Source organism: Lonchura striata, chromosome 13, assembly GCF_050655825.1.
Source record: "Lonchura striata isolate lonStrDom1 chromosome 13, ASM5065582v1, whole genome shotgun sequence".
Lineage (NCBI taxonomy): Eukaryota > Metazoa > Chordata > Aves > Passeriformes > Estrildidae > Lonchura > Lonchura striata.
This window is the reverse complement of record NC_140715.1, coordinates 5941386-5954659: the sequence shown is the minus strand read 5'-3', so window position 1 is coordinate 5954659 and position 13274 is coordinate 5941386. Positions and strand designations below refer to the sequence as shown.

The window sequence follows — 13274 nt, the reverse complement described above, 5'->3', positions numbered from 1 at the left end:
AGCATGCAGTGGTGTTTAATTGCTGCTCAGTGGATGTAGGCAGAAAGAATATTTTGTGATACCTTGTGCTTGTGTATTACAAACTTCTGTAAAGGTGTTTCTAGGATTGTGTAAAGTCATGCTGCTCTTTTGGGATTTCAGATTTCTCTCTTGCTTGTACAGCCAAGAATTTGTTCCTCATTTGTTTATACTGAAGAATTTGTGCAACATAAATCCAGAAATACACTCAGTCTGTTTTCTTGTACGTGCTTGACCAAGCATGAACGTGTATTTAGAACTGCCAAAGAAGCTAAAGAAGGTAATAAAAAATAATAATGAAAATTATTTTTTAAAATGTTTTTAAACTTCAGGAAATTAATGAGTGTTCTGAAGACATACTTGGATACTTCCAGCCGAGGGGAGCAATGTGAACCTATCCTCAGAACTCTGAAAGCACTGGAATATGTTTTCAAGTTCATTGTTAGATCAAGGACATTATTTTCCCAGTAAGTACTCACATATTGCAATTTAATTAGCTGTCTAACATCAGACATAGAAGGAGAACTGAGAAGTAGAAGAAGTTGATTCTAGAACAGAGCTGTTTTTTTATTTTTACAAATAAAACTGGCAATTGCTTTAAAATACAAATAATGCTGAGATATCTATTGTAGAGGGAATATTCCAAAATCTTCTTTCTGATTCTCAGTGTAAGTTCCAGAGATGTATTTAGTAATAGCAGCATGTTTCAAAGGGTGATTATTCTTTGTGTCAGGTGGCTTGGCCTAAGCCCAGTGGATGGCCAAACGTCTCAACAGATGGCTGGAGGCTGGAGACTTGTCCTTGAGAACACCTCAGACTGTGCACAGAGCAGAGTCTTTGCAGCAGCCATGGTCACACTGAATTTAGAGTTTTGCACCTCCTCTTGAGGAATTTACAGGGAACACTCCATGGACTAGGTGTGTGTAGCTCAGGCAAACTGAGGTGTAGTATTTACAAGAGGGGTTCAGGTTTAGGGGAGAAGGAGCAGGGGAGATCAAAGGAAATGAAAAGTGGAAGGAGAAATATTACACACTGGTAACTGTACTCTCCTCACATACCACAGACCCATTTCCTCAATTACTTTCTGCTTCACCTTTCTCCATTTATCCTGAGCTGGTTTCCCCCTATAGCTTGTTCTGATTTCCCTTGGCTCTGTGGCTGAAGGATTTCAGGGGCAGGGGTCAGGCAGTGCAGACTCAGACCTGTAAGGGAGAGTGAGTGTTTGGGTGCTGTGTTTGTGGCTGGCATTCACCAAACAGGAAGGTTCTGTTCTAGCTGTCTTATCCTCAGTGGGTGCTCTAATTTATCTCTGATAGTCCATTGTCCATTAAAAAAAAAAAAAATCCATGTAGATTCATCATTTTTTTTAAATTAAGTTTACTCACTGGATTATGATGGTTTGTTTGAAGTACCAGATTCAGAAGGAATTTGCTGCTATGGATAGTACTTTAGAAAAATGATTGTATCTAGGAATTTACCACTTATAGATGGATACAGGTAAACAAGGTGTAAACCTGTGTAAGGAATGAGATGGTGCTCAGGAGAGCAGAATACAACTTTATCTTATATTTTTATCATAGGTGTCAGGGCAGAAGGGTATATTAGAGTTTTGGGGAAGGAAGCATTGTGTAGAGGATTATGGAAAATTTATTTTCTGCATAAGGGCCAGAAAGCAGAAGAGGTTTGTTTCAGGAAGAACTTTGGTCCTCATTTTAATCCTTTGTGTTGTCTTGTAGCTTAAAGTGTTCATGGGACAATCTGTCATAAAGTAGGTTATTGCAATGTGTTGCATACTCAGGTGATCAGCTGCACATATCTACTCCTACTTAACTAGAGGTCTGAAACTCTAAATTCACTGGACAATTATTGTTATTGTAGGCAACCTTACATTTCAAAATGAAAAGAAAATCAAATGACACTGCAATACATAACTTTAAAAAGAGATTTTTCTCTTCTGATGGAGCAGAAGAGGCAACACTCAGCTCACAGTATTCTACTCCCATTTCAGGACTCTCTTGTCACCTTGGCTATTTTCTTAGCTTGTTTTTCTTTAACTCTTGACAACTCTTTCATATAACTATTTTCACATGTCACCAGTGTTTTTACTTTTTAGGTAGGCAGTGTTTAATAGTAGGAGCCAGTATGAACAATACAGGAGGGATAATCTGAGGGATTCAAACTTTAGAACAGGGGATGGAGAAATAATAGAGTGAGCTCAATTTAAATGCACTTTCAAACTTTTAAGTGTCAAATAGAGACTGTTTTCAAAAAGCAGAGTGGTTAATGGGGCCAGTAAAAATAGCTCTTGGAAAAAGTGGCAACAGCAGAAGACAGAAATTGTCATAATTTGTGAAAAATATCCTGGAGTAGCTCAGTTGTAGTGAGGAAAAAAAACCAATTTTTTTTCCATATAAGTTACTTTGAAAATAAAATTATTTATATAAGGTCCAATCTGGGAGGTGTCATGGTTTAGAGCCTTTTAAAACAATTGAAAGTGTTTATTGCACTGTTCAAACTGAAGAATTTCCACATGTTACAGTGAATAGAAGTTATAACCCATTGGGGAAATATCTATGTACATAATATTGGATCAGCTTCTGGAATATATATTTAATGTTAAATCTGTTGCATTTTGGAGAATGAAACCTGAAAGAATAACCTAATGCTTCTTTCAACAGATTATATGAAGGCAAAGAACAAACAGAATTTGAAGAATCCATGAGGAGACTTTTTGAATCCATCAACAACCTGATGAAAAGCCAGCATAAAACTGCCATTTTGTTGCAGGTTGGTGTGTTCTTGGAAACCAGTTGGATTTGGTTTTCTATATGGTTTTTGCACTTTGGCTTTTTATTTTTCTTCTCTTTAAATCGAGGAAAAGACACTCAGGAAATATATCCAATATGTCTTTTTTTGTAATTCCCCTCTGTTGGAAGAGCAGGTTATCTTATAAATTTGAAGCCTAGTTTGAAAAGGTCAGACAAGATACACTTAGAGAAATTCAGTGAATGTAGTCAAGGAAAGAACCAAGGCACAGATGTTGGAATATTTCAAGCAATCTAATGACATGAATCCCCTCCTGGGACCTGAATGTTTAATTCTTGAGTTTCTCCAGATTATGCTAAACAGGGATTTCACCATCTTAGTTGGGAAAATAAATGTTATTGTCTCAGTCTTTGGGAGTTACATTTTTTAAAAGGATCAGGGTTTGCCATTCATGTCTATCTCAGTTATTCTAACATGTCAGAATCTAATGTTTTAAAGAAAATGAGAAAAAAAGGAGTTATTAATATCACTAATATCAAATAATTTGCAGTTCTGTATTAAGATGAAAAACTTTCAAGATTTCCTGTAAAATGTAGATTTATTAGACAGCTGCACTATTGATGCTTCACACATTCTTTATTTAAAACTCATTGTATGCATTCAGCCTGAATTTTCCTCTGGTTTTGTGTTTTGATTCCTTTTGATATGACTTAGATTAGAAGTGAAAACCCATGAAAAAGTCTTTGTTCAATAAAACCTCAGGTGGCTGATGTTGAGATTTGTATCAGCTGACACTTTGCATGGAATGTTTAATGTGCAACTGCAAAAGAGCTGAGAAAGTAAATACCAAGTTAATTATATAATACCATGGTTACAGTAATATTCTAAATGCATTTAAAAGTCAGTCAGATACTCTGTTACTTGACAATTCTGTCGAGGCCTTCCTGGGAATAGTTTATACATTTGAATACTGCATCAGAAGCAGGAGGATCTTCTGAAGAAAAAAAGCATCTTTAAAGTAATACTGAAGGAGTTTATATAATAGTGTTTGTTCTTATGGTACTTGTACTAATTAAGAAAAGACCTTGGAGGATTTGGTCACATCCCTGCATCCTGCCCTGTCTGATCTCAGGGGGCTGTGTGGGATTGTTCATCTGTGTCTCCTCTGAGGAGCAGGACACTTTCTTCTTAGAGTGACAAGAAAGGCTGACAGAAAACTTCTTCTTTAGCAGTTTCTGGGTGTGCAAGGGGCATATGCCCCTGAAGGGCTGCTGGGAGTGTTTCAGAGCAGGTTGTAGTGCCAGTGGCACCACAGCTTGCGTGGACTGAGGAGTGTGACTGCGCCTACACCCATTTCCAACTTTCCATGTTTAATGCCAGCTCCCAGTGTTGTACCTGTTTAGCAAACATGCATGACATCTTGGATGATATCTCTCAGAAACAGCAGAACCTTGAAAACAGAGCTGAGCATCTCTGGAAAGCACTAAATGAAAGAAATCTATGCTAATTTTAAAGAGCATGTTTGTGTGTTTCATAAACAGACCAGTTACTAAACAGTTATGCTTTGATCAATACTATATTGAAAATCCAAATTTTTGATTTCTATTGAGTGCCATCAGTTGTGCAAAATAGGTCCTATTTATTCATAACCCTGAAGCACTAGTGGGATTTTGAGTCTCTAAATCTGCATAAGGTACTGAAAGTTTTCTTTTTAGCAGGAACCTTTTATGGCAGATGTGAAATACTGGTCTATAGCATAAACTTTGCTCTTGTTCCAAATACTAATTACACAGCTGTGTCTCTGAGGGAAGCCCACAAAGAGATTGCTTTACATACAGTAAATAAAAGCTACTGTATCAATGTTATAAAATTCTGATAGAAGAATGGAATAAGCAGAATGACAATAAAATTTCCAGCTGGAAATAAGTTTAGTGGGGGCAAAAAATATAAAATTACTTCAAGAACTCCATAGGCAGACACAGCCTTCACAGGGAACAGAATTTCTGTGGCTGCTTGGAGGACACTTCAGTGCTGATACTTGAGATTCCTGCTCTGGTAGGTGGATTCAGGCCAGAAAATTGAGATAATTTCTGCTGAGAGGGAGGAGAAAGTAGTAGAAAGAAATTCATAAATCTGTCTCTGCCTAAATCCAACACTGATTTCCCTTGGGGAATTTGAGATGACAATGATGGATGTTGTAGTAGTACAAATTAACTTTGCAGAGTAAGGGACAGGTGGTTATTCAGTGTTTCTACAGACACATGGGACTCTGTGGATGTTACAGTTTGTGCACCCGGAGAGGGAAGTTCAGAGAATCTGTTGGAAAAATACAGGAATAATCAGAATATTAAAACTGGCTTAAATCTGTCACACTTAGAATTATCATTGATAAGTGGAACATAGATTGGTAGGATCAGTTGAGTGTGTTCAAGTAGATTATGGTCTAAAGATATCAGAAGAAAGTTTAGGAGCCCTGAAGAAAGCTAAATTGGGTTTTTCAGAATATGGAAACTTGAAATAGTATGCAGAGCCTTTGAATGTGAATTTTTAACTCTTATGTCATCCTTGTTTGTTGACATGCCTATCAGATTTACCTGTAGATGATTTAAAGAATTATTTTGAAACCTGGTCTCTGATAATTTTTTTTAATTTAGAACTCAGTATTTTAACCAGTAGTAATTTCCCTGCTGTTTTTAGTGATAGAATCACACTCAGACTTGCATAGAAAATTAATTCACTCAGGAAAGGATTTTTTCATAAAATTATGTGTTATGTGGAACAGCCTCATCTGTGCCAGAAGCACTTTATTGTTTCAATTTTAACTTTATCTGCTGAGTGCTATCTTACTTCCTGATCTGTTAAATGTTGTATATGTTTGCAAAAAGTTAAAAATCACTTTTCAGTCCTTGTTCTAAGGCTACTGAAGTGGATTGAGGTTTTGGCTTACTGTAGTGCCTGAGCTTTGGGAAGGGCAAATATCTGCTTCTGTTTCCAGTACTGGTCATGTAAGCTATGAACAGCTGAAGACTGAATTCTTAATTCATTGTTGGCAAACTGGAAATGTACATATTAATCCATGTTAACCTTTTTTTTTTTTTTAAAAATAACAAACTTCTGGAGTTGGTCAACTTCTATTTTGTGTTTAAAGATACAGACAGAATGCTTCTCAACTTCAGCACAGCATGAAGTAATTAAACTGCAATTAGGAATATATTTTCAATATTTCTACTGTGCTGATGTTTAAGAGCAACCATCTGAGCTGCAGGGTGGCCTGGGTGCAGGTCCTGGCATGCTGCTTTGTAAGGCTGGCCCTTAGGATAGAGGTTGGAGTGGTTTCATTTCACCAGTCCAAGAATCAAGGTGCAGCTGTAGGGTAAGGATTCTTCCTTTTAAGAGTTTTTTGACAGATTTTTCTTGTAATTATTTAAAACAATTAGTTCATGATTACACTGTCTTTACAGTGGTAGGGCTTTCTTTGCACTAGATGTAAACCTTTCTTTAATTTCTTTTGGCAGGAGTGAAGTTACAGCTTGGTTGCATTTATCAATTGCTCTTCTGTAGCCATTACTGATGACTTTTGTAGATTTTAGAGAGGTTTTTTTTCATGAAGTCTGTACTTCTGGGGGAGAGAGTCCTTGAAATTTGGAAATCTGGAAATCAGTCTCCAGAAACTGCAAAGAGTTTGGTGAAGGGAGGCTTGGGAATAGAGGAGGTATCATTACCTTCTATCTGTTGCCTGAGCACTCAGGGAAAAAACATCATTTATAGTGGATGTGTTTTGTGTCTGCTTAAATCATCCTCTATTTCTGGAGAATAAAATTGAATGAATGATTTTTAAATTTCAAATTACGTGTTTTTTAGATTGTTCCATTGTTGAGTTGTGATGTGTAGTCTGTGAGTGTGCCCTTTCATTGACCAGCTTGTGCTCTCAACCTTAATTTACAAATCAAGCCCCTGCTCCTTTCCCAACTGTTCTGCTCCCCAGCTGACACACCACGTTTGACCTACAGATGGTCCTGTCTGCTGCAAATGTCAGCGCTCCCCAGCTCGCTCCTAGGCACTGATTTGAGAAAACACATCTCCCTGTGCTCTGCGTGCTTTCAGAAACCTTAGATGACATGTTCTCAAGGTCATTGAAACATAGGAAAAAGAAATTATCTGTGACAATGAAAAATATGAAAAATAATGGAATATGAAGCTGCTGCCTTTCTCTCTTTCTTTCCCACACAATTTTGATCCACCCTGCTGCTGCAGTAGATTCTAAACAATTTATGCATCCCAGTACATTTTTCTTAGGAGAGAATAAACCTAGAAAGGTACTGATAGTGATGCTTTGCTTGTGGTACACAAAGGGGGATGGCACAGTAACTTCTTCAAGTTGCCTTGATGGCAAGTAAAATTAGATTAAGAAACAGAGCACCAGTGATTTCTTCGAATGTACTTCTCATCTCATGGGTACTCAAATTTCATGAATATGTATAATGTAATGCTGCAAAAAGAGGGCAGCTAAAAATAAGCTTGGTCAGGAGTAAAGGTTAAAATAAATTTAACTGCACATTGTATAAGTAAGAAATAATTTTCTGCAGTGCTGTGGGTTTATCTGTATCCTGCTTAAAAAACTAATCTCTTAAAGTCTGAAGAATGCAGAACATCTTGTACTGCTGACTAGATTTTTATGACTTCATTAAGGGCAGTGCTCAATTGTGTCCATAGTGCATCATTTGAAGCAATTATTGCAAATGAAACTTGGGAGCCTAAAATAGTGCAGGGGATATACTCATTATTGTACTTCAGCTGGAACTGTGGATCTGCAGAGAGGTTGCATTTCTATCCTCCCCTCCTATGCAAGTGTAGAACAGGGAATATGTGAAAGTCAGCACAATAGCCCAGGTGTCAGTGAAGTACTACTTGAAATATTTTGTGTACTGGTGGCTCTATCTTTTATCAAACATCTATCACAGTACCTGTGAAGTGCTGTAAAATGAAATTCAGATGCTGCTGTGCAGTCTCTTCATGCAGTACCTGTTGCTTGAAAAGCAAGGAGCAGCACCTGTTTGAATTAAAGCTGGAGGCAGTTTCCAGCCCAACACAGGTGTTTGTTTGGGTGCTTTAAATAGCCCAGGGATTGCCCAGGATCAGTAGAAGGTAAAATCTCTTTGTTGAAGTTGCAACAGCTTTTAAAGGCTCCTTTGACCTTTCTAGGTTTGTGTATGAATCTGGGATGAGATCTGCAGGAGAATGACTTTATCTGAAGGTATCATAAGCCAGCATTGAGTCTCTTTGAAATACTGTATTCACTCGTGCTGCAGACTAAGCTCTCTTTTACAATCAAGACATAATTTGTGTTTTGTGTTCTTTTTTAATTGGCTATTGCAGTGGAAGCTTATACAAATAAAAAGATAGTTTTATTGTGGTTAAAAGGTATAAAAGAGAGCCAAAGACATCTGTGTTCTGATTGTCTTCATTCTAAGCCCCCTACTCTCAAGAAAGATACTAAGTTTTTTATAAGGAGCTTGCTGTGTACAGGTAAGAGAAATATTGAACCTAGATAGGCTTCTATCAAATAGATCAGTAATAGAAGGCTTCACATCACTGTAATTTAGTTTTTAGCATGATGTTAGTAGGAATTTATACCCTGAAGCTTCACAGTGAAGTAAAGTACTACAAGTGGGTTTTTATGCATATTAGCCTTAAGTGTTAGTGGTGATTTTGAGCCTGAAATTGCCTGCTGAAGTTTTCTTATCCATGTAAGAAGAGTAATTTGTCTCTTAGCCTTGTCAGGGTAAGGTTTGATTATCCCACGATGCTATCAAAACATACCTCAGGAACTGATAGACGGAGATAAACCATCCCACAGATGATTGGTTAGGGGCATGACACCCCTTTTCATCTGCTCTGGGAAAGGTGGCATTGGGGTGGGTGGGTGATTGCTGCCCTGACTTCTGCCTCCTGCATGACACATTTCTGGCATGGAATTAATACAGCTCCTCCTTCGATCAGTGCTTGGTTTACTTACTTGCATAATAATGACTTAATAATAATGCAGGGAGATAATCTACAAAGCCTGGGCCCTTTCACTGGTTGGGCTGGTTTAACTCTCACAAAGAGAGTTAGATCCACTTGGAACTATGGTAGTTAAGTTCCTCTGTATATCCTCAGCATATGCAACACTGTGATGAAATTTATTCAAATGTGATTTAAAATTTCAGTCTGGAAAAAGAAGTCTGAGTTGATCAGTTTGTTTTGTGTCTCAGTGGTGTGCTCTGTGCTGTTCATGTGCATGTATAAACACACAGGATTAACATGACCTGTCTGTCAATGCAGGTTGCTGCCTTGAAGTACATACCATCAGTTCTTCATGATGTTGAAATGGTTTTTGACGCCAAGTTACTGAGGTGAGTCACTCTTGAACATTTCCTAGTTGTCAGCAATTAATTCTTATAGGTCAGTTTAGGTCCACAAAGCTACACCAGTTCCTACTGATCAAGACAGTGGTGGATCCCTGGATACTTTTGTTACTGGTCTCTTGTCAATATTCATGATACATAAATAAGTCTTAAAAAGTGATAAATGTTTACAAATATGTGCTCTTTTGCTCTTTCTCTCTGTGCTTATTAACACCTGATGAATTCATCTGTATGGTATTTATGACATTTTTCCTTTTCGTGCAGCCAACTACTATATGAATTTTACACTTGCATTCCACCAGTGAAGCTACAGAAGCAGAAAGTGCAGTCCATGAAGGAAATCGTACGCAGCAACCTTTTTAAAAAACAAGGTAAATACAAAATGCCTCCAAGGCTTCAAATAAATGTGTGAAAATTTTCAGTGACTTAGGTGTTGTGCAATTCACATTTGAAATAGAGTGAAACAAATACTGAAAGAGTGTGAATGCCAGGAGCCTGGGCTCTGGCGGGGATTCATCTTTCCACAGGATGGCAAGAGCTGTTCAAAGTGTGATTGCTGGCCTAGAGCAAGGAACAGGTGGAGCTCAGAGGAACAGTTTTGTGTGGTTTTCTTATGTTCTAGTGGTTAGGTGGGTGAGCTATATATCCTTTCAACCCATTTTAAGTTATATATTGGAATAGGAACAGGAAGTGAAACCTTGTGAACACAGATGTTCAGTAAGGCCTCTACCTGGGAAGAGGGCAAAAAAAATCTGATTGTGCTGTGGTACACTGAGCTGCAATGCAGCATTTCCACTTAAAGGAACTACAATGCTTCTTGACCTCTATCAGAACTTTGTGTCTTTCTCAGCTCTCAGGAGTGCTAATGATACTGAAATGCCTTTATCACCATAGTGCTCAGTTTTCCTTCATATTATCACAAGTGAATTTTTTGCTGAAGGAGTGAAATTTTGCTGATGGAATCCTATCAGAGTAGCCTAGTTTTACATAAGTTTCAGCTCAGTGTTCAGTGTTCTGACTCCTCTCCTATGGACTGGATGGTTGCTTCTCTCTCCCCACCTTTTTGCTGTGTAGATAACCTTCAGAACCTCAAAGGCACACGGACTACTCAGATGAGCTCCAATTTCTGACAGCTTGGAGATAATGATTCTAGGAACTTGACAGTACAACAGTGGGTTGCAAATAGTGATGTGTGTGAGTAGATTGAGAAAGGATTGCTTTGCTCACCTCATTCTGAGCTGGCAGGAGAGTGATGCACTTCTAACTAGCCAGGACAGATAAAAATTACACTTTATTTGCAGACCTGTGTTGTATTCCACTGAGACTGAATTGTATATTGTAAGCTTTAACAATAACTAGCTGTGTCTGCTATGTTTTAAGATCATTGTAGATTTCCTAGGAAAGAAAGCCAAGAAAATAATGTAGGTGATTTTTATGCTTAGATTAAATTAAGTAATATTTTAACCTATCTTGATGTTAATATTTCATGGCTAATAGCTGTAATGTTTTATTTTAACTATGTGTAAAAACATAGTTTAAAAAGTTAGTTAGTTCACATAGTATATGTTAGTTCACATATGAACTAACATAGTTCACATTTGCTTTGAATTGGTGAAACACAAATAGCTGCAGCTTAGGTAGCTCCAGACACTGATCCAAACAATTAAGACCAGATTCTAATTAATTTTCAAACACTTCTAGTCCTGCATTCACAGTTTGCTCTGGTAGTTGACTGTATTTCTGTTTTACAAGCAGAGTCTGATACATCATTGCAGTATGAGCTGCCTTTACTGCTGCTGCTTCTGAAATCTGAAGTGCCAGACTTGGTTTTACCTGTGGTGCTTGTGGTGAGCAGAACTTAGACCAGAGAAATATCCTCTCACAAGACTGAAAGACTCTTGGGTGTAAATAAGGAACTCTCCTCAACTCTTGATCTTAGTAGAGTTCAGCTACCCTGTGTTTAATACTGAGAAATTAGGTGTAAGCTATAAACTTTTTTTGGTTAAATAGCTTTTCTTTAAAGAAGCTCGTGTCACTGAAGTACAGCTGTTATTAGTTCACAGATCAGCAGGGATGGTCAGGACAGCAGATCCCAGGCTTGTATAATAAGGAATAAACCCTAATAAATATTCAAAAGGAAAAGAGTTGAGCATACAATAACTGTGTACTTCACAGTTCTATTCATTAGTGTACATCCTACAGCTCCTTTCTTCCATCCACCTGTGTGTTCCAGAAGAGAAAAGAGTTTTGGTTTCCCAAGCATCCTTCATTATACTCTGCTTAGTGTGGTGCTTGCTTCATGTGTTTAACAGGCCTTTCCTTTAGCTGAGGTCTGTTAATGCAAAATACTCTCTAAAGCTTTTACTACTGCAGATAAATAATAATAATAGATTGCTGGTTGCTTGTAAATGCAGCTTGTCTGATGTCTTGAAATAAATAGCTGGTCTATCATGGGATATGTCTACCTCAGGATGCATTGTGAATTTTAAAAAGAGGACGCAGTTTCTGATTCTGTATTTTTTAGGTAATAATGAATAAGAAATTTTGCTAGGAGGATTTCTAATTCTGGGGACCTTTTATAAAACCAATAAATGGTGGGTTTTGCATAATGCTGACCAGATAATTAATACATTTTAATTTTTCCCTGACAGGTAGTTAGTAGATTCATTTAGTCTTAAATTTGTAGATGAAAAAATTAATTGCCCAAAAGCTCTCCACTATTTTTTGCTAACATCAAACACTTGACAGCAGAACCAAGCTGAAAGCATGAAGGCAGCATATCACACTTGACTGATTGATTTGCCAGCCCTGCTGTTTCACGTGTATCCTGTATATCTGTGTGTTGTGATCCAAACTTGTAATTGGCAGTTAAAGTGCACCCAATACATAGTATGTAAAAATTAACTGCTTGTTCATGTGCTTGTGGGGATGTGCTTTATGTGCAAGATCTACCTTAAAATGTTTTTACTGTGATACTTAATACTTAGATTAATAATTGATAATACTTGGTGTATAATTATATAATAATACTTAGCTGTGTTCTTTTTAGAGGACTCTCTGGAAATTGATTTTTTTTTTAAATTTATTAGTTTAAAATAAGAGAAGTCCTCTGAAGAAGCACTTGCCCAAAACAGAGAAATCAACTTGCTCTCATTTAAAAATAAAACTAAAGTATACCCTGTTTGTTTTAGCTTAATCATGATATATTGTTTTTGCAATATCATGACTTATGTAATGATAGTACTAACAAGCAGTTAACTAGAAAATATTCATTTAATCATTTTGTATGTCAGTAGTTTGATGAAGTGACAGAATAAAACAGCTCCTTGTTGGTAATGTAGGATTTAGAATTGTCATTATTTTAGAATTTAAAATGCCTGAAACTGACAAATTTCTTATTTTATTTTATTTTTCCTTAATGGAGTAGCAGACACACCTGTACACCATCATTGGTGCAACCTGGTCAGGGCCAAATAGACTCTTGCAAATATATTTTCTATTTCCTGAGATGATTCCATGAAGTTGTCATTCCTGTAACACAGAATGGCAAGCTAAGAATGCTCCTATTGCCTCAGTGGTGTCACCCAAGTATCTTCTAGGGTATTTAATGTTGGAGTTTCTCTGTTTGGTAATGATCTTTACTCCTTTCCTTTCACCCAGCAGCCACTACATTACTAATGGCAGAAAATCATCCTTTACATAATTACAGGGTGTTTTTTTTTAAATCTAAATGTTATTTTTGATTATTTGCATTTATGTTTTGTTTTTAACCTTAGCATTGTAATTACCATAGGGGCAGTATATTACGTATTGGGTGATATACTATATATATATATACACACACACACACACACACATATATATATATATATAGTATCTCTCTATATCTATAGTATATATAATATCATAGTCCACACCATGTTTAAGTGCAGGCACTGAAGAATGTGAAAAGATCAATTCAAAATTAAGTATCAATATCATAATATAATAGATAATGTAATATTATTACATTATTATTAAATCCATTATTATATAATACATAATATTATAGTGGTATGAAAACATTTCTGTGCCGTGCTGTTG

At 36.8% G+C, this 13274-nt stretch overlaps 1 protein-coding gene across 1 annotated transcript in view; it reads left to right on the top strand.

The window, feature by feature from the left end:
* Positions 1-13274, top strand: part of DOCK2 (dedicator of cytokinesis 2) — a 158896-nt gene that overhangs the window by 31541 nt on the left and 114081 nt on the right. Inside the window, exons 22-25 of the mRNA XM_021531902.3 lie at positions 351-485; positions 2697-2805; positions 9109-9179; positions 9456-9562. Coding sequence (XP_021387577.3) covers positions 351-485; positions 2697-2805; positions 9109-9179; positions 9456-9562 — 422 coding nt within the window. The remainder of the gene's footprint in view (positions 1-350; positions 486-2696; positions 2806-9108; positions 9180-9455; positions 9563-13274) is intronic.